General features: G+C 48.0%; 1 protein-coding gene across 3 annotated transcripts in view; it reads left to right on the plus strand.

Annotated features, from left to right (window-relative positions):
* Positions 1–27,638, plus strand: part of ABTB3 (ankyrin repeat and BTB domain containing 3) — a 288,577-nt gene that overhangs the window by 210,795 nt on the left and 50,144 nt on the right. For 2 of the 3 annotated variants that reach the window (XM_069490381.1, XM_069490382.1), the window contains exon 4: positions 15,829–15,981. In XM_069490381.1, coding sequence (XP_069346482.1) covers positions 15,829–15,981 — 153 coding nt within the window. Of the gene's footprint in view, positions 1–15,590; positions 15,692–15,828; positions 15,982–27,638 lie in introns of those variants that run through there. The other variant, XM_069490384.1, reaches the window with a different exon arrangement.

A 27,638-nucleotide genomic window follows, 5' to 3' on the forward strand; every position in this document is an offset into this window, starting at 1 on the left:
GAGGCTGGAAAGCTGGAAGCAAGATGAGAACAGGTGTAAGAACCGGTGGGAAAAGCCGTCAGAACCAAGCCCGTGCACTGAGCATGCGTGCAGGCGCCCCCTTCAGGCAGCTCGCGGTATTGCACAGTCGGGGCTGGAGGACTTTAAGGAAACAGGCAGGACTCTGACAAGGTGGCGCCTTTGTTAGCTAATTATTTTTTCTGAATCTAATGTTTAAGTCTGTAACAATTCCAACCATATGTGTTACCTGCCAGATAGATGAGGGCTGAATGTAAGCCTTCCATACAATTGCCCCCATTACCTCATTTCCCCTCCGGCATCCTCACCCTTTAGGTGAAAGAGTTGTTTGTCTAAGGGATCCACTCACCTTGTATCCAGTCCCCATTCAGAACCAGCTCCCGCACCCCAGCCAAATCCAGACACTCCCGCCTGCTTTCGAGCTCCGTGAGGTGCGGCTCCTCGCCTGGCCGGGCCTCCATCCCTTGATGAGACCTGCTTTGGTTCTTCCTTGGTCACGGGCTGTCCACTCTCACCCTGGTTGGCAGTCACTCTGCCACCCTTCGGCTGGCCTCGGGACTCAGCCCCTTCCCTTGGAGAGAGGGGCTGCAGGATTCTCCCGAGAGGGATTAGACAGGCACACCCAGTCCCCTTTCCATCACACCGCATACTCAGACCTGAATGTTTTGTGTGTGTCGATGGGGTGAGTTGCCCTGCAGTAGCGACCTGTTCTCAGAGTCCTTCCCTAGATAGCCCCAAAGTCCAGCTTGATAAGCAGCCGTTTCAATTTCCCTCTTATTAAAATCACAAGCTTCCTTCCTGGTTTCTATCACCCCTCACCTCCAGGTTCAGCAAAATGTGAAATGGGTGACATTTAGTCTGAGAAGTACCTTGCACATATGTTTCCTTTTCATGCACATAGAGAGCCCATAAATCTACTCAACAGCCAAATGGTTGTTCTGTGCAGGCACCAAGCTGGCCTCCTTTCCTCCCCTTGTCTCTTCCTTGATTTTTAAGACTCCTGGGGATTTCTCTTTTTTCTTTCTCTGTGTTCCTTTTTTATTTTCCCTTTTACTGGGAAATTCTATCCTATTTCCATCCCCTACCTGTTCAAAGAACCCCTCTCATTCTACATAGTAACATTCTATTTTTTATTTTCTTATTCTTATTATCCCAGTTACTTTGGGGGCTTTGGTGCAATCTGAAACAGATGTTTAATCATTCATCATCTATAACCCATCTAACTCTGAAAGGGGATTGAGCTAGACTCAAAGTATGAGTTAGTTACAGCGTAACTACAGAACAAAGATAACAGTACATGAGACATGACGTTAAGAAGAAGGAAGACCGCTATGCCAGAAAAAAAATCTCCCTTAAGGTTTTTTACTGCAATGGAGCATAAAATTTAGCTTTGAGTTTCCCAGCTACAAAGACAAAAAGGGAAACAGGCATTATATAGATGTCATCATCTAATTTAAACACACACACACACACACACACACACACACAGCCCCCATAATCTTTACCACAAAATTGTTCACAAAAGATTCTTTTCTGACTTTAGTTCCGTCCAGGGCTAATACTCTTAGACCTTTCTGGAGATCTGAATCACCTGGGAAATTTTAAACAGTCTGTTATCAAGTCAAGATGTAGAGAAATCATTGAACTGTGCTCGGTATAGTCAGGGTCTTTCCAAGTCACATGGTCACATCTGTAAACAACAGCATTAATTATATTAATATAAAAGTGCCCCCCTCGAGGGTATGGGAATCATGACCTATTTCTACTCAAGTGGAACTTAGAGTTCCCATGGCCCACACTCCCCATGTCACAGATGAGGAACCAAAGTACAGTTATGCACCACATACACCATGGTGGTCCCATAAGATTATAATACTATATTTTTACTGTACCTTCGCCATGCTGAGATATGTTTAGATGCACAAATACTTACCACTGTGTCACAGTTGCCTACAGTATTCAGTGCAGTCACACGCTGCACAGGTTTGTGGCCCAGGAGCAATTGGCCACACCGTATCACCTAGTTATGTACTCAGATCATGTGAGTTTGTGTAAGTACACTCTTTGGTGTTCACACAATGACAAAATCGCCCAATGATGCCTTTCTAAGAATACATCCCCGTCATTAAGCGACGCGTGACTGTCTCTTGATGCTCAGAGACTCTGTCAAGTGTCACACTGGTCTTTGGAGAATCAGTAAAGTAATGAGTCCGCACCTGGCCTTTGGATTCCGGCAGACTGGAGATCAAACCCCAGCTCTGCCCCAAGAGCTGTGACATCCTGTGCGAGTTACTGAATAAAGCCTTAACTATCTGCTCATCTGTAAAATGGGGATGTGATATGTATATTGAAGCATTTTGCACAGAGCCCAGAATATTGTAAGCACTCAAGAAATGGGGGAGCTATAAAATCATGGTGATGGTGGTGGAGGTTATGACAATGGAAAGACAATGTCTAAAATTCAGGTTGCCTAATACCTACTGTAGCCCTCTTTCTATTACACTACTCCAATCTGCTAAGGTTATTGGCTGAAATCATACTCACCCAAAAGACATCCCTTAGAGCTGCACCATCCAGGAGGGAGCTGCTAACCACATGTGGCTCTATAAAGTTAAATTAATTAAACTTTTAGTTCTTCATTCACCATATTCACATTTCAAGTGGCCACCATGCTGGACAGCACAGATATAGAACATTTTCATCAGAGCAGAAAGTTTTATTAGACAGAAAGTTTCTAATGGAAACTGCCCTCACAGGTTTTTTTTTTTTCTCACTTACATCAATACTTTTGTTATTTCTTTATTTCAAAAGATTATACTATTATTTTAAGGTAGAAGAGAAGGTTCTATGGTCTCTTAACTTCACCATTGAAGACAGAGGCCAGAGAGGTAGACGGATGCACGAGTCACACAGCTAGTTAATAGCAGAGCCTGGTCCAAAACAGGCTTCTCACCCCAATGCATGAATCCCTCTTTGGTGGCCCAGGAGGCTCAGGGAATCAGCTCTCTGAGTCCGTGTTTTGATAAGTAGTTCTGATTGATCAGGGCTGGAGTGTAAATTTAACCCATCCTGTCATACTGCCAAATGCAGGGTAATGTGAGTTAAGGGGTTTATTACAAGGGAACTAGAATATCATTTTCTCAAAGCCACAGCCCAGTGACAAGGACACCAGAGACAGCATGGGGGGAAGCTCTAGACCATGCTCAGCCTCTTGTTAGATTCCCTTCTGGTTTGGGTTGTGGAAGAAGGAGATTCTGCATGGTGCTTTAAAATTAATCTGTTAATTTTAAATTTAAAACGTGTTCTTGCAAGTGAACTTTTGCAAGGATAAAGACTTTGAGATGCGTTTCTGCCTCTGAGAGCATCTGTATTGTTATTTTTATTGGTTGGGTTGATTATAAGTTCAAAGGCATTGTCGGTAAATTTTTACAAGGTCAATGAACAAATTCAACTTTCTGTGACATAGTTTCCACCTTTAAATGAACAAATACATTGTATTATAACAAATATTTTGACAAAGGTAGTTGCTCAAACAAATACACAGTCTTAAGGTTACAAGTTCGTAATGCTTATAAAATAACTGTTAAAAGATTTCTGTCCTTTTTTGGTAAATGGAAAGAAACTCAAATCGATGGTGATACAGTCAAGGATAAATACAGATTTAACTTAAATGTTATGGGAACTGATACAAGTGTCACTTAGAATTAGATTCATCTATGTGTGACCAAAAAAAACCCAAATAGCAAGTGTTTAAACAAGATAAAAATGTATTTCTCGTGTAAAAAAAAAAAGTCTGGAAATAAAAATCCAGGGCAAATATGCCCAGTTAAAGACTCATCAAAAATCCATGTCCTTCTGTCTTGTTGCTCTGCCTTCTTCAAGATGTGGCTTCCACCTCATGGTCCAGTTTGGCTGCTTGTGTGCCAACCCTCACATTCACATTCTTGCCTACAGAATGAAGGAAAACCAGAGAAGGTTGAGCCTCTTCCCTTTAGGCTCTTCCTGGAGCCTACAAGAAATTTCTGCTTATACCTCATCATAAGAACCAGTCTCCTGGGTGCAAGGGAAGCTAAAAAATACACTTTTTATGCTAGGCAATCATGAGCCCAACTAAAGATTTGGGAGTTTAGTCCTAAGAAAGAAGAGGAGAACACATACAGAGGAATACCCAGCAGACTCTGCCATAATATAAAAATATTCTTTAACTTTTCTACACAAAGGGTCATACCTATTAATAATCTGTTGTCTTACATTCTTAGAGGTATTTTTGTCAACCATTCTTGATGTTTCCTGTCAAATACTTTTCTGATTTTGTGTTTTTCAACTATAGTTCTAACTGAGGAAGAATTAAAGTATTGGGAACTTACAGTTTTATTCCAGAAGTCCATCTCCTTCCATTGCTCCTTCCTCCCTCTCAGCTCCAGTCACGCCAATTTTAGTTCCTCCAAAGCACCATGCCCCAACCTGCCACTGGACCTTTGCACATGCTGTAGGCTCTGCCTGAAAATGACATCATGCATGGCTAATAGCTCTGTCCCTGAGCCCAACTGCCTGCATGTATATCACAGCACTGCTGGTTATAACTGTGTGCCTTTAAGTAAGTTAGATAACCTCTCTGTGCCTCAGTTTCATTCTCTGTAGGATGAAGATAATAATAGCACTTACTTTAGGGTTCTTGTCATTATCAAAAGAGCCAATGAAAGAAAAATGCTCAGAGTGATGTCTTTCATATAATGAACCCTCAGTGATAGCAACTTTATTGAACATTTACTATGTGCTAAGCACCTTACAGAAATTCACTCACTTAATCTTCACAACAATCCTGTGGGTGGCCTTACAGTCCCCCTCTTTTACTTACAAGGAAGCTGAGGCATAGAGAGGTTAAGTAACTTGCCCAGGGTCCCCCAGCCAGCAAGTAATGGAGCCTGGACTCAAACATCTTCCTGGAGCATTCCCTCTCCACCTCACTGGCACCAGGTTTGAAGACATGGTGGGTTTCCTTTGTAAGACTGCCTGCTGCCTTTTGCAGACTTCTTGTGATAATCTTTTTGGAGGCATAGGCAGGTCCACGTGACCCCTGGGGGCCCATCCTGGCCTTTGCCTCTTAGCCTTGGCCAGGCCAGGCCCTGCCCTTTTAGGCTTCTAGAGCCACTTCTCCCAGGATATGAAGCTGTGCAAGGCTCTGCCGCCTCCTGGATGTTTATTGTTTGTGCCCAAGGCAGCGAGGAGGGTTCTGCCGCAGCCTCGCACACAGCCTGTGGCTTCCCCACTTCTGAAGCTGCAGCTCCCCTCCCTGGGCCATTTATATCCTGGGCCCCATCATCTTCCCACCCCATTTGAGATCAGGTTCCCTCCACAGAGGCCTCTGCTCCCCAAAGCCAAGCCGAGTGCAGCCAGCAGCCTAGAGAGCAGAGGCACAGGCTGGTCTGCTGGTCCCCATGTGGTATGTGAGGAAGGACACTGGGCCTGCCACGCATCCTGCAGCTCAGAGCCAGCACTGTCTAGACCCGAGGGTCTCAGCCTTTGGGAGGCATCAGAGAATGGATAAGATGCAGATGCCACGTGCAGTAGGCTAAATGATAAACAGGTCTCAATCCTCAGAACCTATAAATGTTACTTTATAAAGAAAAAGCGTCTTTGCAGATGTGATTCAATTAAGGATCTTGACATGGGGAGATTTTCCTGGATTATCCGAGTGGTCCCTAAATCCAATCACAAGTGTCCTTATTAGATAAAAGGAGATTTTCACACATGCAGAAGAGGAGAAGGTGATGTGAAGACAGATGCAGGACTGGAGTGATGTGGCCACGAGCCAAGGAATGCTAGCAACCACCAAGAGCTGGAAGAGGCAAGGAATGGACTCTCCCCTAGGTCCTCTGGTCTGAAGGGGAGAGAGGCCCTGTTAACACCTTGATTTTGGACCTCTGGCCTCCAGAACTGTGAGAGAATAAGTTTCTGTTGTTTTAAGCCACCAAGTTTGTGGCAGTTTGTCACAGCAGCCCTAGGAAATGAATATGCCAAGCAAACGGGCACAGACCCAGGAATATGAAATTCCACCAGCTCCCTGGTGATCTGGAGGCCTCCCCACTAAAGATGGAGAACTCCATGCAATATCTGGTCTGATGCTCCAGGACGACTGTGAATTCTTACAGTTTTGCTCCCGTCCTGTTGAGACTGAGAAAGATGGGAGCATGTTCAATGCTGATAGGAAAGATGCAGAGAGGAGATAGAAATTGAAGTTAAGGGACTGCAGGAAAATGAGTGATGGAGCCACGTCCCCAGGGAAGCAGGACTGGGGAGGAATCCTTCTCCAGGATGGGGAGGGAAGATGAAGGCTGGGGGATGTGTCATTGCCGGCAAGGTGGAGCTTGTTATTTGTGTATCACTTTTGCTCGCTCTGCCTGAACCTGCTTGTACCTTAGCACTCTGTTTACAGCCCTTCAGCCCTCTAAGTCACCCTCCTTGGAATGTGTGACAGGAGAGCCACAGGAGGTTCCTTGGCCAGTCACACGTGCCTGTGGGCACCACCAGCAGAAATCGCCTCCTCACCCAGTGACCTGTGTCACTTGCCCCATTTCAGGCAGTTTACGTAATTGCCCATAAGGAGGGCTGACTTTCACTCTGCAGAAGACTTGTCCTTTTGGTACAAAAGGGCTTACTTTTCCCTAAAAGCACTGACCCTACCCATGATGCTTTCATTTCGTGGTCCCCAAGCAGTGTATCTGCACATGCAGGATGTTGGGAAGTTGGAGCCTCCTCTCTGTTGGGCCAGTTGTGTAGCCACCTGGTGAAGCGGGTGGGATTAGCCGTAGAAAGGGGAGGCTGCCTCCCTGCCACAAATTACGTCCCACTGCAGGTGTGCGCCAGTCCAGGTTCTCCAGAGAAACAGAGCCAATGAGCTGTGTGTGTGTGGGAACATAGAAAGGTAGATTGGGTGGATGGACAGACGCAAGTCCTGTCGGTTTTGTTTCTCTGGAGAAAACTGACTAACACATTGAGTGTGTGTGTGTGTGTGTGTGTGTGAGAGAGAGAGAGAGAGAGAGAGATTTAATTTAAGGGATTGGCTCACGTAATTGGATGCTGACAAGTCCAAAATCTGCAGGGTAGGGGAGGAGTCCTCGGTACTTGGCTGGCACAATTCCCTCTTCTCTCAGGAAAGTCAGTCCTTTTTTCTCTGCACGCCTCCAGCATATTGGATGAGGCCCACCCACATTATGGAGGGCAACCCACCCACTTTCCTCAGAGCCTACTGATTTAAATATCAATCTCATCTGAAAAAATACCTTCACAGTGACATCCAGACTAGCATTTGCCAAATATTAGGATGCTGTGACCTGGCCCAATAGACTCCTAAAATTAACATCACAAGGTGTGTTTTCCAGTGTTAACATTCTCAGGATGATTCAAACACTGTCATGAATACAAAATGCTCTTAGGACAATGTTTGGTTCACAATGAACTCCCCAAGACTGAAGGATTTCATAAGATTGTTAGAGGACTAAACAAGACTCCCGGTGGAGACAAACCCCAGCTCTGTAATAGAAGATGAAACCACCAGACATCAGCTTTCCCAGCCTCGCCTGCAGCTTGACACAGGCTGGTGAACCAGGCTCCGCCAAGCTGATGCACCAGCCCAACTCCTTCCCTCCCGGCGTCTCCTGGGCCCCTCGCCCGTCTTTAAAACTCCTTCGTGTCTGGCCTCTCTTTCTCTCCCTTAAACACAATAAAAGAATTCATCTTCCTTGGTTCCTGGCTCAAATCTTGATGCTCCCTAGGGCCTGGTTACTCAAAATGTGCCAGGAGCCCATTATGTATGCAGAATCTCCGGCCCTGCCCCAGACCCTCTGAATCGGAATCTGCACTTCAACAAGATCCCAGGCGATTCACGTGCACATTAATATTTAAGAAGCGCTGACCTAGAACATTCCCTTTGGCCCCTCCCACACCAGGCAGACACCACCCCAGTGGGCAGTCTGACCCCACCTTGCACAGTAGGGCTATCGCTGTGTAACCAGCCACGGCCACCTCGTACCTCTGCCATCTTCCTGGCCTTGGTGCCCACAGATACAGTGAGATTACAATGATATTGCTATAGAAACCAGCGCTGGATATTGTCTACTATCAGTTTAGCTGCTTTTCCTTCACTCGCTGTATCTCTGGAATTATGAGCATCCTAAACCACAGTCAAACATCTAAATTCCTCTCTAGCCTAAGAAACACTCAACAAGCAACAAGGATGAAAAGTCAGGGCCACACAGTTTGTAAAGCAAAGTCGGTAGCGACTGCAGAGGTTTGGATCTCTTTGAAAAGACAAGGCAGGAACATCCCTCCCCATCACTCCATGCAGCAAAGCCTTCTCCCCCACCTGGCAGGGAAGGTTGAGTGACGCTAAAAACAGCGTTGGTGATGATCATAACAGCAACCGTTTCCTGAGCGCTTTCTCGATACCCAGCACCAGGCTACTATGGACATCAGTGTGCTCAATTCTTACAGTAACCCTCTGTATTTGTTCCCTGTGGCTGCTGCAGAAAATTACCACGAACATGGAGGCTTAACACAACCCAAAATTCTTCTCTTAAATCCTTCTCTTCTGGAGGCCAGAAGTCTAACATCAGTCCCACTGGGCTAACGCCAAGGTGCGGGCAGAGCTGGTTCCTCCTGGAGGCTCTGGGAAGGATCCGTTTCCTTGCCTTCCCAGCTTCCGGAGTCTCCTGCATCCCTTGGCTCGTGGCCCCTTCCTCTCATTACTGCAGCTTTTTGCTTCTGTACGTTCCCTAATTCCTCCTTTGATGTCATCCTCCCTCTTATACCGACCCTCGTGGTTGCATTTAGGGCCCACCTGGATAATTTGGGATAATCTTCTCAAGATTGTTAATCACATGTGCAAAGTCCATTTTGCCAGATAAAGCAATGCTCATTCACAGGTTTCAGGGATTCGGATGTGGACATCTTTGGGGGCGGTCATTATTCAGCCAATCACACCCTCTAAAGTGGCTACCATTGTTATCCCCGTTTTCCTAATGAGAGAACTGAGGCATGACAATTGGAATACCTTGTTCAAGGTCACACAGCCAGGCCGGGCGCGGTGGCTCACGCCTGTAATCCTAGCACTCTGGGAGGCCGAGGTGGGCGGATCGTTTGAGCTCACGAGTTCGAGACCAGCCTGAGCAAGAGCGAGACCCCATCTCTACTAAAAATAGAAAGAAATTATATGGACAGCTAAAAATATATATAGAAAAAATTAGCCGGGCATGGTGGCGCATGCCTGTAGTCCCAGCTACTCGGGAGGCTGAGACAGGAGGATCGCTTGAGCTCAGGAGTTTGAGGTTGCTGTGAGCTAGGCTGACGCCACGGCACTCACTCTAGCCTGGGCAACAGAGTGAGACTCTGTCTCAAAAAAAAAAAAAAAAAAAAAAAAAAAAAGGTCACACAGCCAGAAGGTAGAGCTGAAGTCCAGTTCCTGGTCAATCTCTCTCCAAAGCCCATGCCCGTAACCACTCTACGGCCTCCAAATGGCTCTGACCTCATCCTCTATTATCACTAGTTTGGAGGAAATGAACCAAAAACCATCAGATCTCTAAAGAGTTCGAGCTCCCATTTGAAGTGCCTCTACCGAAGACTAAAACCTCAAGGGTAGGATTTCTTGGTTTGGGGACCCTTTGCTCAAGTGTTTTTCAAAATGTCAAACCACAGGTGTGTTAGTTTGCTGGGGATGCCATAACAAAATGCCACAGACTTGGTGGCTCAACTGAAAGAAACGTATTTTCTCGCTGCTCTGGAGGCTGGCAGTGCCAGGTCGAGCTGCGGGCAGGCTTGGTGTCCTCTGAGGCCTCTCTCCTTGGCTTGCAGGCAGCCACCCTCTTGCTGCCACTTCACATGGTGGCCTCTCTGTGCACGTGGCCCCTTGGCATCTGAGTCCTCTCCTCTTCTTATGAAGACAGCAGTCATAGTGGGTTAGGGCCCACCCTAATGGCCTCATTTTAACTTAATTACCTCTTGCAAGGCTCTCTCTCCCAATACAGTCACATTCTGAGTACTGGGGGTCAAGGCTTCAACACGTGAATTTGGGGGAACACAATTCAGACCATAACAACAGGGATTGTGTCTGACCCCAGCAAGAAGGCAGTGTCGTTTCTGAGACGAAGTCCAGAGCCCGCAGCTGTCCTCACCCCCGGGTTTAACGCGCACTCCACGTTCTTAACCACCGCGTCTCCAGCCTCACCCTCGTGCCCCTCGGTACCCCCTGGCTTCAGGACTGTTAGTTCCCTGAGGCTGCTGTAACAATTACCCCCAATGAGGTGGGTTCAAACAACACACATTTATTCTCTCACAGTTCTGGAGGCCAGAAGTTGGAAATCAGTTTCACTGGGTGGAAATCAAGGGGTGGGCAGCGCTGTTTTCTCGGGGCGGCGGGCGGGTCTGAGTCGGTTTCCTGGTCTTTCCCAGCTTCTAGAGCTGCACCCCACAGCTTGCAGCCCCTTCCTCATCTCCAGAGCCAGCAGCGGTGCATCTTGCTTTAGCGTCACACTCCTCTGTGTCAGATCTCCCTCTGTCTCCCTCTTCTAAGGACCCATGGCATTTAGGGCCCACCTGGATAATCTTCCCTTTGCAGGATCCTTAACTTAATCACATCTGCAGAGTCTCTTTTGCCATCAACACTCATAGGCTCCAGGAAAAAGGACTTGGTATCTCAGGGGGCCATTACTCAGCCTACAGCAGTGGTCCTTCCTCACATATGTCCTGGCCACCCTAGCTCCACTCCAGCTCTGCAGAGCCACATAGGAGTTGATGCAGGTGAAAGCCCTCGGTGAGTTGTAAAGGTCTTTTCTGCCTCAGGGCCTTTGCACAGTCTGTTCCTGCTGCCTGGAATGCCCATCCCTCTACATACACATTTACACATGGCCTAGTCCTTCAAATCATTGAGGTTTTGTCACATCCTCAGAGAGGCCTTCCCAGCACCCTGCTTCAACATTGTTTACTCTATCCCAGCACCCTGGCACTGATCACCATTTGTCATTGCTTTATTACATGTTGGTTTTTGTGTTTCTTATCTGTCTCCCTCTTAGCCTCTTAGACTGTCAGGTCTCTGAGAGCAGGGACCTGGTGGGTCCTGTTCTCCACCATATCCCCAGCCCCTGGAAGCATGCTTGGAATCTGGGTGCTCTCTAACCCTAATCCTAACCCTAACCCTAACCCATGGAGGGATTCCTCATTAGAGGAATAAGTGACAATAATAGATGGCATTTCATCAGGTATGCACCCATGGCCAGGTCTTGAGTTTTCTCTTTTAAGATACTACTCTGGATATGCCTGTGATTCAGCATTCCCCACATCCAACCATGACCTCTTTGTGAGAGGGTCCTATCTTCTCATCTCCCCAAAGCTGTCTGTCCCCATCACTAGGACCTTCAAGGTCTTCTCCCCATCTTCCCTGGACCACACACTGGACCCTTCCTGAGCCCCCAGGCAACTGGATTTTCCAGTAGAATCAAAGAATATTAGAATTGGGGAACCAAACAGACCAATGGCAGTGAACTCTGACCTACCATCTGATTTTGCAAATGAAGTTTTATTGGAACACAGCCAAGTTCATTCACTGTGCGTCATCTCTGGCTGTTTTTTCACTACAACAGCAGAGTTGAGTAGTAGCAACAGAGACCATATGGCCCACAAAGCCTAACATACTTACTAGCTTGCCCTTTACAAGAAGGTTTGCTGACCCCTGAAAGAGACCATCTGATCCAAGCCACCCCGCTTTACATATGAAGACACTAAGGGCCAAAACATTTATGGGCCAGAGTCCCACAGTGAGTTACTGGCACATCCTGGACTGGAATTCAGTTCTGCAGAATCCCAGACCAGGCTTTTCTCATATACCATAACATCCTCTTTAGTACCCAAACTCCCAACCAAATTAGTTTTTTGTTTCCATCGCCCACGCTGCAGTGCAGTGGCGTCATCATAGCTCACTGCAACCTCAAACTCCTGGGCTCAAATGATCCTCCTGCCTCAGCCTCCTGAGTAGCTGGGGCTACAGGTGCACACCACCACGCCTGACCAGACTTTCAATCCTGAGTGGTCACCCTCATCACCAACTCTCTCTTCACCATTTAGGGAAAGGCCACACACATTTATGTTCTCCATCTACTACTTGAATCAGGACTCAACAACCTTCTTGAGCTGAAACTTGCAGGCTTGACCTTGCAAGAAGCCTATCTAGGCTCTCTCTTCCCTTCCATAGCCTCTGGTCCCACCCCACATGCCTCTCCTGACCCCAGAGTGTAGAGTCAGATGGCTGCGGTCCTGTTTGCATTGACCTCTCCCTCCTCAGTTCATCTCAGGCCACCAAGTCAGGGGTTAACAACCCTGGCTGGCTGCAGGATTCCCAACGGAGCTCATTTGGAATGCAGATGCCCAGGCCGATTAAGCCAAAACCTATTAAGCCAAAACTCTGGTGTGAAATCATGGGATTTAAACAAGCTACCCATGTGATTGTAGAAGGTGTTCGACAAAGTCTAAGAACCATTTCACTAAACCATGAGCTCCTCAAGCTGCTTTTAGCCTTTAATCACTGTAAACAGCTTCAGCATAAAGTAGGTAGCCAGTGCAACGCTGTTCTCTTAAAAAATATACGAGGAGAATGCAATATTTTTCTGCTCAGCATTCTCTACCCTCTCCTTGGCATAAGGCCCTAGAATCCTTTCCCAGCTCCACTCCAAAGAAAATATCACAAAAAAATGCTATTTTCCCCCCTCTGAGTAGACAAGATAAGAAGATTTTTAAATGAGTTGCTGGCAAAGAATTCATGAGCTTATAAACTATTAAGGTCAGAATGATGAAAAGAAGGCAATGTTGAAAAGAGAGAATAGGTACATAGAAAATTCCAGAAGAGGCTGGAATCCTGGGGTTCAAGGTTTCTTATTCTGGGGCTTGCCAGCTGCCTTGGTAAAGGTATTATTTTGAAGGCAGAAGAGCCTCTTTTTGCTCCTGTTCGGTATTCACCAGGCGCTGGCTGTGTGCCCTGGGCCTCGCTTGCCATCTAACATGAAAGGCGGCAGCCCAGGGGCAGTTCTGTGATGGAGAGGCAGCCCTCCCCCGCCCCCCCGGGGACCACAGCTGTGGGCTGTGCTTGGGGCCACTGAGCAAAGGAATGGCAGGAGAGGGCACCTCTGGAAAACAACCCATTGGAGAGTTCTCCCAGCCTTTCAGGCTGGTTTCCAACAGTGATGGAGACACAGTGACAAAAATAAGTCCTGCTCACCTGAGCCAGTAGAATCCAATTCAATTTCGAGGCAGTGTGTGTTTATTGAGTGCCTGATTCAGTTTAGGTGATGGAGAGAATGAGAGAATGAGGGAGACAGCCAAAGTAGCAGGCAGAAATTCCCCAGGAATCTGCCCCACAGGGAAGTCCACAGGTCCAGAAATTTAATTTTATCAGTTTCACCCAGTAAGAAATTGGTCAATCTTAGTCTGTGTCATGAACAAATATTTATTAAGTGCCTGCAGTCTGCTGGGCACTGTCCTGGGGCTAAAGCCAGAGCCGTAAACAAAGCAGTCCCAGATCTGTGCCCTTGTGGATCCTACACTCTAATGCGGCACCTTCAGGGCCAGTGGGTGAGGCCCGAGGAGTCCTCTGGGGTGGGGTCCACCATGGAAGGGGTCCACGTGGGGTGCATTTGAACTGTGGTTTGACAGTTAAGTGGGGTGTGGGTTTTTAAAGGGCTGGCGGCCTCAGAGACAGGGGGCTGAGCTGCATGAGCAGGACGAACATGGTATGCCACCCAGGGTCCATGACCACATCAGCTCCCTGGGCCAACAGGTGCATGCTGGGTAGTAGGGTGCATGCTGGGAAGTTGGACCAGAGAACGTCAGTATCACATGGGGTTACGGCACATGGCTATGTAGTCAGATAACTTGAGTCTGACTCCCAGCTCTCATGCTTGCTAACCTTGCGATCCAGGGCATGATACTTAACCTGGATGAACCTTATTCTCCTGATCTATAAAATGGATATAATCATAAGTAGCTCAAAGGTTGGTCCTAAGCATTCAGGTGAGATCATGAATGAGATTAACAGAAATGAATGTAAAAGGCTGAACTGTTGCATGTTGTTAACATCAGATAAATAGGTCTGACTTTAGGAGAACTGGCACCTACCTCTAAAAACTTTGTGGGAAGCTTGTGACATTTGCATTCTACAGGGTGGTCAGCCACCTTGTAAACCCACCTCTTGTACCCCTCTTCTCAATGCCGTGGCAGCTGGGCTGGACTGAATGGCAGCCCCAGGACTGGGGGAGGCAAGAGAGGTGCCTAGAATGTGTTTGCACAACCTGGCCTCCTTTAATTTTGTACCCAAGAAACTCCACTTGTTTCACTGGCACCTGCAAGTGGATCTACATAGTGCATTTCTCAAAGTGTGGTCCTGGTCCACCTACATGCTTATTAAAATTATATTCTTGGGAAACTGAGAACCCACCCTTTAAAAGCTCTGTATTTCTGCTGATTATGAGGACGATGGCATTTTTCAGACAGCAGTCTCCATCCCTCTCCTTCGCTGGCAAAATAATAAACTTCTCTTTCCTTCTCCTGAAAACAAAACAAAACAAAGCATTCTTGGACTTACACAATCAGCATCTCTAGAGATAAGGCCAGGGAATCTGCATTTTAACTCCTCTTCCCAGCCCCTGCCAGGCCATTCCCAGGCCCTCTCCTGATTGCTTTAGAGTAGAATTTTGAGTGTGGTCCCCAGACCAACTGCATCGGTGTCAGGAATTGGTTAGAAATACAATTGTTGGGTACTTCCCCTGATCTACTGAATCAGAAGCGCTGTGGGTGGGGCCCAGCAATCTGTGTTTTAAGCCTTCCAGATAGTTCTGATCACATTAAACTCACATGGGGAGTTTTAAAAACTACCAATGTCCAGCCCCACCCTGTGCCAGTTAAATCAGAATTTTTCAAAACCCCTCCCAGCAATCCTAACATCACGACAGAGTTTATGATCACTGGAAGAAATAGCAAGGTGCCACAAAGGTATTACACTTAGAAAGTTGTGTTCAGTCATAGACATTGTCTCAGTGAATGCTTGCAACAAGCTTGCAACAACCTAGCGTGATTTCATTAGCAGGTGAGGAACCTGAGTTTCCCAGAGTTGCAGGGGTGTGAACGAGGTCCCAAGAGCATGTCTTTGCTGGCTGCTACTGGGCCACTGCCCAGCCTGGCTCTCTGGGAAGGCTGGCTCTTGACTTGGCTGTTCTTATGCCTTTTCCAGGTGCTGAAGCCTTTTGGCAGCATGGTGCCTGGGCAGAGCTAGGGCCGGGGACAGCTCCAGAAAGACGGCAGGGACCTTGCTGAGGGTGTGAAGGGAGGGTTAAAGGACACTTAGGTTTGGGCCCAGAATGAAGGAGCCCCAAGTGGTAATAACGCCAGAGTTCATTGGTTTTCCACCGCTCCAGCCCCTGTGTTGGGTGCTTTCGGTGAGTCATCTCCGAGTGCACATGATCGCTGAGAGAGATGATATTCATGGAATAGTTACCGCGTCTCTTTTCATAGTCACACAATCCGCCGTGTTACAGATGAGGAAACTGAGGCCCAGAGATTCGAGAGAGCCTGCCTTGGGGTCACCGGTGAGGTCTGGATGCCTCCAGAGGCTCTCCCACGACTCCGGGATTCAGAGGCAGGGTCTCCAGGGAAAGCGAAGTGGGCTGGGCTGGGGGGTAGGGGGCGAGGGGTCCATGAGCAGGGGGTGCGGCTGCGCCGGCAGCCCCGGCTGGGCCGTCCTAACCGCGCGTCTCGTCCCTCCGCCCGCTGCAGGCCCTTCCTCGTGCTGCCGCCGCTGATGGAGTGGATCCGGGTGGCCGTGGCGCACGCCGGCCACCGCCGCAGCTTCTCCATGGACAGCGACGACGTCCGCCAGGCGGCCCGGCTGCTGCTGCCCGGCGTGGACTGCGAGCCGCGCCAGCTCAGGTAGGGGCCGGGGGGCGGCCGGGGGCGGCCGGGGCGGGCCGGGGCTGCTGCCACCCACCGCTCCAATCAGAGCCCTGCGGGCGGCGGCGCCCGGCACTCCGAGTCCCTGCGGCGGCGGCCCCGGGTTTAAATGACACACGCGGGCTTAACAATAAGCAGGTCCCGGAGTTCCAGGATGAAAGAGGAGGGCAGCCAGGCTGCGGGGGAGGGCCGGATTCTTAGATTACGGGAATGGGTGTGTCTCCTCGCTGGCTGTTCCGTCCTTACCTTTCTATTCGCGTTCGCATTCTCGCTCCTCTCCCCGCCCCTCCCCCACCCCAGGAACATACGATTTCCTGTAGTTTTCTAACCCAGCCTTGCAGAGTAAAATTTGTGGCTGGGTAAGACAGTGCCTCCGCTTTACCACACGCATGAGGATGGAGTGGTCCCCCTGCATCTCATGCCTGTATCAGGGGTCTCCTCCATCGAGGTGGGAGTCACTCATGGGTCCGCTCAGGGACCCCATGCATGGGGGCTCCTTGTAATCCAGAGAAAAAGAACTAAAACAACTCATTCACTCTGGTGAGTCATAACCTGCCTCGAAATGTGAAAAGCACAGAAACCCAGTGGGGGGGGGGGTTAAGAAAATGCACTTTCCTGAAACCAGCCCCCCCAGCTGTGTTCCAGGTGTCATTGTCATCATTTTCAAATCCCCTCCCACCCACCTGATGAGAAACTGCCCTCCCTCCACAGTTCATCTAACCCAGTCATGCAGCCAGGGCTGCAGAGGTTTCTCTTCTTCCTGGATCTGATTGGGGTTCCGAGAGGAGATGGAGGGTTGGCAGATAAAACACAGCCCACCAAAGGCCCAGAGCTGCCCCTAGCCCAGCAACACGCAGGGGCTGATCAGTCAGGGTTGCTAGCATTTGCTGAATGCTTACCATGTGGTAGGCACCATGCTAAGTGGTTCACATGGATTAATATCTAATATTCCCAAACCCTCTGAAGTGGGTACTGTTTTTATGCCCACTTCAAAGAGAAGGAAACTGAGGCACAGATAGGTTAAGTAACATGGCCAAGGTCACAGGACTAGTAAATGGTAGAGTCAGGATATGAATTCAGGCAAACTAGAGCCCTGGGACCAGAGTTCTAACCACTGAGCTCTTCCGCCTTCAGGTTTCTGTTTAGGCAGTTTCTGGCTGTGCCACCATGATTTACACCTTGTCACCTAGAATAACGGCAGGTCTCAGGGAGAGGCTAGGGAGTGGCCATTTACTGAGCACCTACTATGTGCTCAATATCAGTTGCCACAAGAGATTTGCATTCATTACTCGTCTCCTTTAATCTCTGCAGCAGCCTCATGAGGTTAGCATCATCTTCCCATTTTACAGGTTAGGAAGCCATTGGCGGGACTGCTTGTAGGTGGAGATGCCAGGGAAGAGATCCTTGTGGCTCCTACTCCACAGACCAGCCTCTGCCCACTGGACTCTCCTGCCTCCCGTTTCCTAGGGAGGACTATACAAACAATGGCTGAAAGGAAATAAGTGCCCACCAACTGGTCATTTTTAGCAAGAATCCCCACATCTCTACTACCCCTGAAATAATAATGGAGGTTCCCACTTAGGTATTGCTTTATAATTTGGGAAGGCCTTTAACACTTTCTCTTGTGAGCCTCAAAACAACCATTGTTATCCAGAAAAGTCGTGCTGCCCCATTTTACAGAGGAGGAAATCAAGGCCCAGCAAGATCAGGTAACTCTCCCAACATTGCACAGATAGTGACAGAGTTAGTTATAAGCCAGATAGCAAACCCAGACACCCACAGTTAAAACCATGTGTCATTTTTCTGGTCCCTCATCCTAGACCTAGACAAGCCCTCCGAGTGGATGCTGGTAACCCTCTTCCAGATAGCTCTGTTCCTTTCCAAAAGTCCGTAGACTGAACACAAGCCTCAGGGGCCACTGTCCAGCTCTGTGCCACTCGTCCAGCACAGAGATTTCACTGCATGGTCCGGTGACCACATGTGTGTCATTCTGACAGTCACACCAAGGATTTCAATTTCAGCATCTGTCCAGCTTGAAGCCTCTGCCCTGGCATTCAGGATGTGAGTGTGATACGTACGCAGGCCGAAATGCACAGGGGAGCGAAGGAAGTCAGTTACATTTGAGTCCCTGGGCTGTTTTTAGTCACTCTTCTCTGCATTCTTGACTCATTTGTCTCCTGAACGATGATTCATGTAAAGAAAATATACTAATTGATTGTTCCAGCTAAATGTTCATCAAATTTGGAAATCATCTTCAAAGAGAAAACTAAAAGTATTCAGTTAGCTTTCCTAAATAATAAATGTGAGATTTACAAATTTCATTAACTAGAAAAAATTCAGTACATGAAAAGATAAACCAGTTCTTTTAAAAAGAGTACTTATTTTTCAGTCTAATCAACATACAGATACACCTGCACATATATTTCCCAATCTCATTTAAGGTGACATAAAGTGGGAATTCCTGTGTCCATTTTGTAGGCAACAGGATCAAAGAAGTTTTGTTCATTCAGACATCCCACAAATAGACACCAGGGACCTACTTGCACAGTTCCTACAGCATGGATATAGTTGTCCCCAACAAATGTGCAAGGCAGCCTGTGTTATCCCATTTTACAGATGAGAAGGCTGAGGCTCAACGAGGTTGTGGGACATGTCCAAGGTCACGCAGCTACTGTGAGGCAGCGCAGGTCTAGAACTTGGCAAATGAGGTGAAAATACAGTGTCCTTACCTCTCTGCTGTCCCAGATGTTCGTCTTAGAAGTTTCCAGGTGGGCACCTAGTTCTGAACCAATCAGAGCGGAGCTTCCCTCTCTAAGTAAACAGCCCTAGGAAGGTGAGGGCAGTCTGGCATTCTGACAAATGCGGGAACCTGGGACATGGTGTCAGGGGCCAGAGTGTCAGTGACTATTAGCACATATAATTACCTACCAGCTGGCCGAGGTTTCCTGGTGGGAGGCAGCCTGGATACCAGCTGGGACAGAATGACCAGAGTCAAGGATTCCCAGGTCCGATGTTAGTACTGCCATTGATTTTCAGAGTGACCTTGATCCAAAGCTGCCAGAGATTTGCTTTTGTCTTTATGCAGCTACAGAAAAGCCTCACCGTGGTGATCAGGTTTATTCTAAAAGGAATACCATTCCATGAAGCCCTATTCCTATGCTGGCATTGGTGACCCATCTATTCTTCCTTAATTAAAGTGTCAGATAATCTAAAGCTGGTGAATTCTGCCTTGTTTTTCTTTTTCTTGTCCTTTGGGAAGGGGGGGGTTGGGCAGTGGAAGGAAAGGAAAGAGCAGTTAATACATCTTGGCAGGATTCATATGTTTTCTTAATTATTGGTTTTGGAACATTTCATAAATACAAAGAGTAAATACTGTTGTTTTCTTCATGTTTGTAAGAGGTAGTTTTTCTGCTCTGGAGTGAAGGCTGCATGAAAATAGAGGTAGTTGGAGGTGTTCTCAAGTCCTCTCGCAGCTGAGAAGTGGTACCTATCAACAGGATTTGGGGGCTGCTAGAACTGTGAGCTCATGCCAGGCAATGGTTAATCTTTTTGCAAGTGTTTCTTAAATGCAAACCAGATTTTGAGCTGTTCCAGAATGGAAAAGCTCAAGGGTGGTAAGGTATGAAGAGTATTAGAATGGGACCCGGGAGACCTGGGCCATTCCCTTTTTGCCTTCTTTTGTCATATTTATTGGGCACCTACTAAGTGCCAAGCCCCCCACAGAGGCTCTCATTTAGGTCTCCTGGTTTCTAGCAGGTCACCTTGGGCAAGTCCCCTCCCCCATCTCACAGGGCTTGGTTCATCCTCTGTAAACATGGGAGTGACACCTGCTTCGTGGGCTTGGGAACTGCAGTAGGGGTCAGGGATGAATTTAACCAGTTGTACCCCTGTCTGACCTGCTAACTTACAACCCTTCTCACGTCCCCTGGGCACGTTTTGAGGCTGGCAGGGTTTGTTACTTATCCAGTATGGACCAAACTGGATTCTAAGGCGAAGGTTGAGCCACAGCAGCACTTTTCTTGAACTGCAGCCCTATAATGACAGCTGGAAGTTCAGGTTCGTTTACCGAACATGTATGGGATGCTGGTGGCCTGCCAGGCCCACCCAGGATAACATCTGTGGCCCTTGGGGATGAGGATGATCCAGGTAAGGGAAATTTCAACCCTGGTGTCAGAAGGGACCACCCACTCCTTCCCTGGACCTGTATGGTACCGATCTTGTTCTGGAGTTGGGGGTCCCCAGGACTTGCATGCCGCTGGGGAGACACAGACTATAAACAATGGCGAACAAATCAGCAAGGAAACTTCGTAGAGTATGAGTGTCACAAAGAAAGTGAAACTGTGCGTGAGTAGGAAGGAACTGAGGAGGGAGGGACACATCGATCAGGGTTTCAGAGAGCACCTGGGGACCTTGCAGGGAAAGGGACAGTGTCATGCTCCTGCTTTAAAGGAATGCCTGGTATCTTGCGGGGCAAGGGGCTTATGGAGAAACTGGCAGGAGTGGAGGGGAGAGCAGATCTGGAGCCATTTCCCTCGGTCACGTCCACACCAACCCCTGAATTCAGACCTTGGACCTCCCCATTCTCTCCCTCACAAGGTCACCTGCAGAGGCTGAGCACCTGGGCCCGGCCTGTGGCTCTGTAGGGCCCTGGAAAGCGCCCCAGCCTCTCACAGAGTCAGGAGCTGCTCTCTCCTCTCCCCTTGAGTGTCCTTGTCCTTCCCTAGCCCTGGACAAATCCTGCAGCTCCCCATGGACTCTCCGGCTGGGCTGCCTGCCCCTTCGTCACCTCCAGCAGACATTAAACTCCACGCTGCAGCCCCGCGGTGACCCAGTTGGAGCTGCTGCCTCCCCCACACCGATGTCAATGCATTAGCGCCTCCTGGAAGACAAAAAACTGCCCTCTCCCTGATCGCTGGGGAGTCGCTCTGGGGCTCAACTGTCCTCCCCTCACGGAGTCAGGGACAGGCCACTGGGCCTGCTTGAGGAGCCAGGCTAGCAAGAGACAGCCTTGCACTCAGCAAACACATACGGAGCACCCACCAGGTGGCCGCCTGCTCTGTGCATGGCTGGATGGGAGGTGGGCAGAGAGGTACAAGAAATTCCAGGAGAACGTGGCGACTGCTCTGGTAGAGGTCAGTCGTGATCTAGGTTTGAGGGAGGCTGGAATGACCTCCCTGCGGGGGCACCATTTGATCTGAATCCCGAAGAATGAACAGAGTCTCTGGTGGAGAAGGGGAAGGGAGGGGAGAGGGGGGAAAGGCATTAGAGAAATATGTCCACACAGAGGGAACCGCATATGCGAAGGCCTCAAGGTGGGAAAGCGTGTTGGAGGAAACACAAGGATTCTGACAGAGAGAGAGCAAAGGATTCAGCAAACACGGAGCACCTGCTGTGGACCAGGCCTGCACCAGGCCCTGGACAAGAGCCGAAAGCGGGGCCACACTCAGCCGCTGGAGGGTCTCTTGTGCCATGCCGAAGAACTTGGGCTATCTCCTGCAGGAGGTAGGAGTCGTCACAGATTTTAGAGCAGGGAAATAACATCAGATCTATATTTTAGAAAGAGGGGCTGCTTGCTGTGGACAATGGGCTGAGATGGGCTTGGGCAGGGGAGCCTGGCGTCGAGTGATCCAGGGGAGACGCTGATAGCGGAACAAAGGCAGAAGTGGTGAGGACGAGGACAGGGAGACCGGGAAGGCTGCGAGAGCAACAGAGAAGGGACAAGCAGCAGGACTTAGTGATGAACTCTGGGGTGAGGGAGTGGGCCAGGAGCAGGGATGGGGAGCAGCTATTTAATGGGTACAGAGTTTCAGGTGCCATGGATGGCGGGATGGTCGCACAGCAGTGTGAATATACCTAAGCCATAGACCTGTACACTAAAAGATGGTTAAAATGATAAATTTGTTATACATATCTTATCACAATAAAAAAAATGGCCCCGGGATGTTCTCAACTGAAAAAACTCCATACAGAGCAGTGTACAAGGTGTCAGTGTCGGCCCTGTGTGAAATACGTGTATTTGCCATATGTGCTTAGGCTGCCTCTGGAAGGATGAATAAGAGACCGGTAACAGTTGTCTCCAAGGAGGGGGACTGGAAAGCAGGCGTATCAGTTTCCCAGGGCTGCGGTAACAGACGGGGCAGCTCAAAGCAACAGACATTCATTGTCTTACAGTTCTGGAGACCAACAGTCCAAAATCAAGACACCCACAGGGCCCTGTTCCCTCTGAAGCCTTCAGCGGAGGACGCTTCCTTGTCTTTTCCAGCTTCCGGTCGCCGCAGGCATCCCTTGGCTTGTGGCAGCATGGCTCTGGTCTCTGCCTCCGCCTTCACGTGGCTGTCTGCCTGCGGTGTCGTGTCCGAATTTCCATCTTCTGATGAGGACAGCAGTCGCACTAGATTGGGGCCCCCCTTACTGACCTCGTCTTAGCTTGACCACATCTGCAAAGACCCTATTTCCATAACATTGAAGGACAGAGGTGGCAGGGAAACATGATTGGCTGTTGGGTTTTGTAGCATGTGCATGTACTGCCTAGTCCCCTGGCCAAATTTTTATGTTACAAGTTGATTCTGGAGTTTCCAGCTCGGAAGAGTGTGTAGCTAGGGATGCTTTTGACAAATACAGTGCAAGGACAATGCAGGAGAAGTAACAATGGGTTTGGTTGTTAAAAATGTTGGTTGTCTGTCCAAATGAGAGTCCTTCTCCACTGGAGCATGGCTCCCACTGGGGAATTAAGTCCGTGCCCTGGCTTCTGCTTAGCAAGAAAGCACACAGAGCACAGTGGTGACGAGCACAGGACTTGAGGCTTAACTGCCTGCGTTCAAATCCTGGCTGGACCACTTACTCTCCGTGTGACCTTAGGGAAGTTACTTACCTCTCTGGGCCTCAGTTTCTGTATCTGTAAAATGGAACAATAATATACCCACCTCATAAGGTTGTGGGGAGGATTAAATGAAATAACATATTTAGTACAATATTTGTGTTACAATAAATGAACATTAAATGTTAGCTATTATCCTTATTTTCTCCCCTCTGGACCATGAAGATGATCTGTTCCTGGTAGCCAGAAACAACCGGGAGACAGGGGAAATAACTATCTTGAAGAGAGCTGACAGTACACCATCGGGGATGGGGTTGGTAGCCTGGCTGAGGTGCGGCGTGTCTCAGACCTTCTGCCCCAGCTTAGGAGCCACTGTCCCCACCCTGTGACTCCATACATCCTTTGTGCAACTCAGGTTTTGTATTTTCTCTGAGGTCCGAGATCTGGGAGGCCATCACCGGCTGGAGTCCCAAACCATATCCAAAGCAGTCGGACATCCATCATGGCCACACCTGAATCAGTGATGAGGTCACTAGTGCAAAGAGATAGCAGAGGGGAGGAGGACATGTGTAGACAGCAAGTGTGGCCTTGTCCAAGTGAGCAGAGGCTAGGGGAGACGCCAGGGAGCATAGACTATTCCAGAAGGAAGGGTCACAGTGTGGACTTTTATCTCAGATAGTTGGCTTCCTTTTCTCTCTAGGGCTGGGGCAGAAATCAGTTGCCTTGACCGTGGGCCTTGACACATAGTTGGGGCCCAATAAATGTTTGTTGAATGAATAAATGAATAGTGCAAAGGGCTGTTACGAAGTGTGCTGGTGGTACCATAAGTGAACAGACTAAGACTTTTCCTGGACTGATTAAGATGCAGAAAGATTTCACCGTGAACACAGTGGTAGGCAGGGGAGAATTCAGGTGTAGAACTCAAGAGAGGTCTTAACGAAAGAAGCCTTTGGGGGACTCTGGCAGACAGGTGCTGTTGAAGCCATGGAATGAGGTTGTCTTGGAAAGTGACTGATAGAGACAATGGACAGTGGTCCCCGGTCAGAGAAGAGCCCAGAGAAAGTGAGGGAGCAGGTGGCAGGCACAAGGGAAGCTAAGATGGAGAGAGGTCACTGGAATCCAAGGTGGCAGTGCCAGCCGAGAAAGGAGGCCACTGGGCCTGGAGTGAGGAAGTCATCAGTACCCTTTGCAGCAGCCGTCTCGACAGCCTGGTGTGGGTGGAAACCAGACTGCAGGCAGCAGACAGTTTGCCAACACTCGGAATGTGTTCTGCACTTCCGAAGTGTTAAAAGCAAAACAGAAACACATTTGGTACTTAACAGCAACACAGAGAACTACGTCTTAAATGGCACGGAGCGCTCACTTCTAGATTAGGGCTTGAGATCCAGGCTGGCAGTTCAAGGGTTTTGAGTTTGCCATGTAGGATTTGGCTTCCTGGGAAACAGGGGTTTATTGATTATTTATTGATCTGTTTTTGGCCGACTCTTGAGTCTGTTAAATTTCTGCTCAGGGTACTTATTTACTCATGCCAGTAAACCTCCCAAACTCTAGTTTAAAATATTAGTTGACATGGGAGCATTATCTTTCCTTAGCAATTAGTCAGGACACCAATACTTGCTACAAAGCCATGTACTTGGTACAAATTGTTTAGTATAAAGCCAGCACAAAAGTGTTTTTGGTAACAGTCCGATCCCTCAGGAAGCTCACAGACATCACCACGTTCGGTGCATGTGTGCCATTTTTCCAAACAGACTGTCCTTTCATCGGTTCGTTAACCCTACAAAAGGTTAACAACCACCAGAATGAATGATCTCCAAAGTCCTTTCTAGCTCTGAAAATCATTCAGCTTTGTGATCAAATGTTAGATGTGCAAAATGGCAGTGACACTGTTACCTGTGGGGAAAACTGAAGCACGTAGCAGGTGAATGAAGTAACTATAGCTTCAGCTCACCTCCTCCCTCGTATCTCTGCAAGATCATAGAAGGAACGATCGAGAGTCTGCGTGCGCCACACAGTTCTGGGTGTTTCTCACACCTGTTCCAGTCAGTTATCCCCCAGAGATTCAAGGGGCTTCCTTTTCTTCTTCATACCCGAAGAAACCAGAGCTCTGGGAGGTTAGGAAACCTGCCCACGGTTATGTGGAGAATGTGACCCATCTTGGATTGGAACCAAGTCTATCTGACTCCCCATGTTCTCTCTGCGAGACAGGCAGCCCCGATCAAAGAATCGATGTGAAAGTCACTTTTGCACCAGGCCCTCGGGTCCATGTGGAAAGGCTCAGCCTCCAGCCTCAGTCCCTCTTGGGGAGTCAGAGGCACTGCAGCCTGTGGGGTCCAGGTAGCATCGTTGGCGCTGTCCAGTGCCAGACCCCCTGTGAAGACGTCACACAGCAACATTCTACCAAGTGGCCAAGAAATATGTGAAAAGGGCTCAACCTTACTAGTCATCCCACAAATGCACTTCAAAACCACACCGACGCATGCATGTCCTACTGGTCAGATTGGGAAAAAATTAAAGTCTGACGATGCCAGATTTAAGTGCAGATGTAGAACAGTGAGAACCCTTAAACACCATTGGAGGGGGACTCTGGATCCACTTCAATGTAAACTTGAAAAAACATCATTCGACTCTAGGTCTATACCCTAGAGGAAGGCCCTCATATGGAAACAAGGAGACATGTATGTGGATATTCATAGATGCAGTCTTTGTAATAGCAAAAGAAGGAAAAAAACAAGCTGTCTGTAGGAGAATGGATAAATAAATTATGGTATGTTCATTCAATGCAAAACCAAGTGGCGATGAAAATAAATGAACTAGATTGACCTGTTATTACATGGCTAACTCCCAGATACTGTGCAAAAAAAGCAAGTTGAAAAAGGACTTACGTAGTATGCTAACATTTATATAAAGTTTACTGATATGCAAAACAGCCTATATATTGTTAGGAATTGATATATGTAATAAAAAGTATAAAGTGTGCATCGGAATGGTAGATGTCCAGTTGAGGAGAGAGTGTGCTCTCGGGAAGGTGGAGGAGATGACGGAATCAGGGCGGGGCTGCAGGGGCCCCGTGCTTGTAAGACTTTATTTTGTTCAGCTGTGTTGGATGGTCAGCGTGAAGGTGGTCAGTATATTGCTGTATATTTTTTGTGCTGAAAGTAATTTATTAACAATAAAAGTTACCTACTTAGCAAGTATTTGCAATAGCACACTCAGAAGGCCAGTTCTGGGATATTAATAAGCATTATAAAAAAGTGTTAAATGGTTCAATAAATTTGGGAAACATTAGCTTAAATAAAATTAAATAGGGTTTCTAAAAAATTTCTCAGTGCTTTTAAAATCCTGTTTCTTATAAATCTCAAAGAGAAGGTTTTCCTGTTTAAATATTTTACCATAGAGCAGGGGTCAGCAAACTACAGCCACTTGCCACCTATTGTTGTCAATAAAGTTGTATAGGAAAACAGCCATTCCCATTTGTTCGCTGTTCTGTGGCTGCTTTCCCACGACAGTGGCAGAGTCGAGTAGTTATAACAGAGACCACATGGCCCACAATGGCTAAAATACCTACTTATCTGGCCCTTTACAGAAAAAACTTGTGGACCCATCATAGAGCATCTTAAAGGACCAGTGTTACTGGGCGTGCACTTGGGGATTGTAACGCTAGAACTTTGCCCTCACATCTCAGGAATTGGTCTCTTTATTGGTGAAAACTGTTAGAAAGAAAACCACCAGTTCTTTCTATAATTCCTTGGAGGATGGTGTATGGGCATTCATCTTGAATCTCTAGCACCAAGCCCAATAGCTGGCATATACTTAGCACTTTCCATGTGCCTCTGAACTGATTTAAACTTAAAAACTATTTGTGGAATGGATTAATTAGGATATAGATTCATTAGCTGTGATGGACATGCAAACTGTCTGGGGCTTGGATAAGATAGGTGTTTAAAATTCTCCCTCGTGTAACAATCCAGGCATAAGCAGTCCACAAGGTCAGGGACACAGGCACCTTGTCTCTTGTCGCTCTGCCATCCCTTGGGTGATACCTTCCTCTGCAGGGCCCCACCCAGCAGACTACGTCTATCTAGTCGGAAGAGGGAAAGTAGGAGGGCAAGGCATGCCCCAGAAATCCCACATATAACTTCCCCTTGCTTCCTATTGGCCAGCACTTGGTCATATGACCACACATAGCTATAAGAGACTCTGGGAAATATAGTCTTTATCAGAGCCAGCCATGTGCCCAGCTAAAAATTCAAGTCCTGCAACAATACATAAAGAAGATAAGAGACTCTAGAGGACAATAACCAGGATGCATTGGGGACTTGCATCCTTAATCAGAGGTGACTCCTTTCTCTAGAGGTGGACCTTATTTTTGACTCTAACATAAGCCATGATACTGAAGCAAGAAACCTGTAATGCTGCTTCATCATTTTCTACTCAAAAGAACATGACAACACATTCAGATATGAGCACACTAGTTTCATTCTCCTGGGTATTTGCAGCCCTTGCTTTTGAGATAGATCTTTTTAAACGTATTCAAACAGACCCAGGAGGCCTATGTTTTGGAAGGAGGTGAAGACAGTGGGTTTTGCCACTAACTAGGCATCCGCATGTAAGGAGAGAGGGGTTCTAGCCCCCTTTGGTATCTCTCCTAAGGCCGAAAGAACTGGCAAGGAGGAGGATGTGGAATCACACATTACCTTATCCGAGGCAGGTTTAATGAGCTGGTCCTTTTCTGTACTTTAGTAGCAACATGAAACAGCAAGTGAGCACAATTTTTGGACAAAGATTTCTCCCAGGAACTTTTGCAAGCATTACATGT

Source organism: Eulemur rufifrons, chromosome 16 (genome assembly GCF_041146395.1).
Source record: "Eulemur rufifrons isolate Redbay chromosome 16, OSU_ERuf_1, whole genome shotgun sequence".
Classification (NCBI taxonomy): Eukaryota; Metazoa; Chordata; class Mammalia; order Primates; family Lemuridae; genus Eulemur; species Eulemur rufifrons.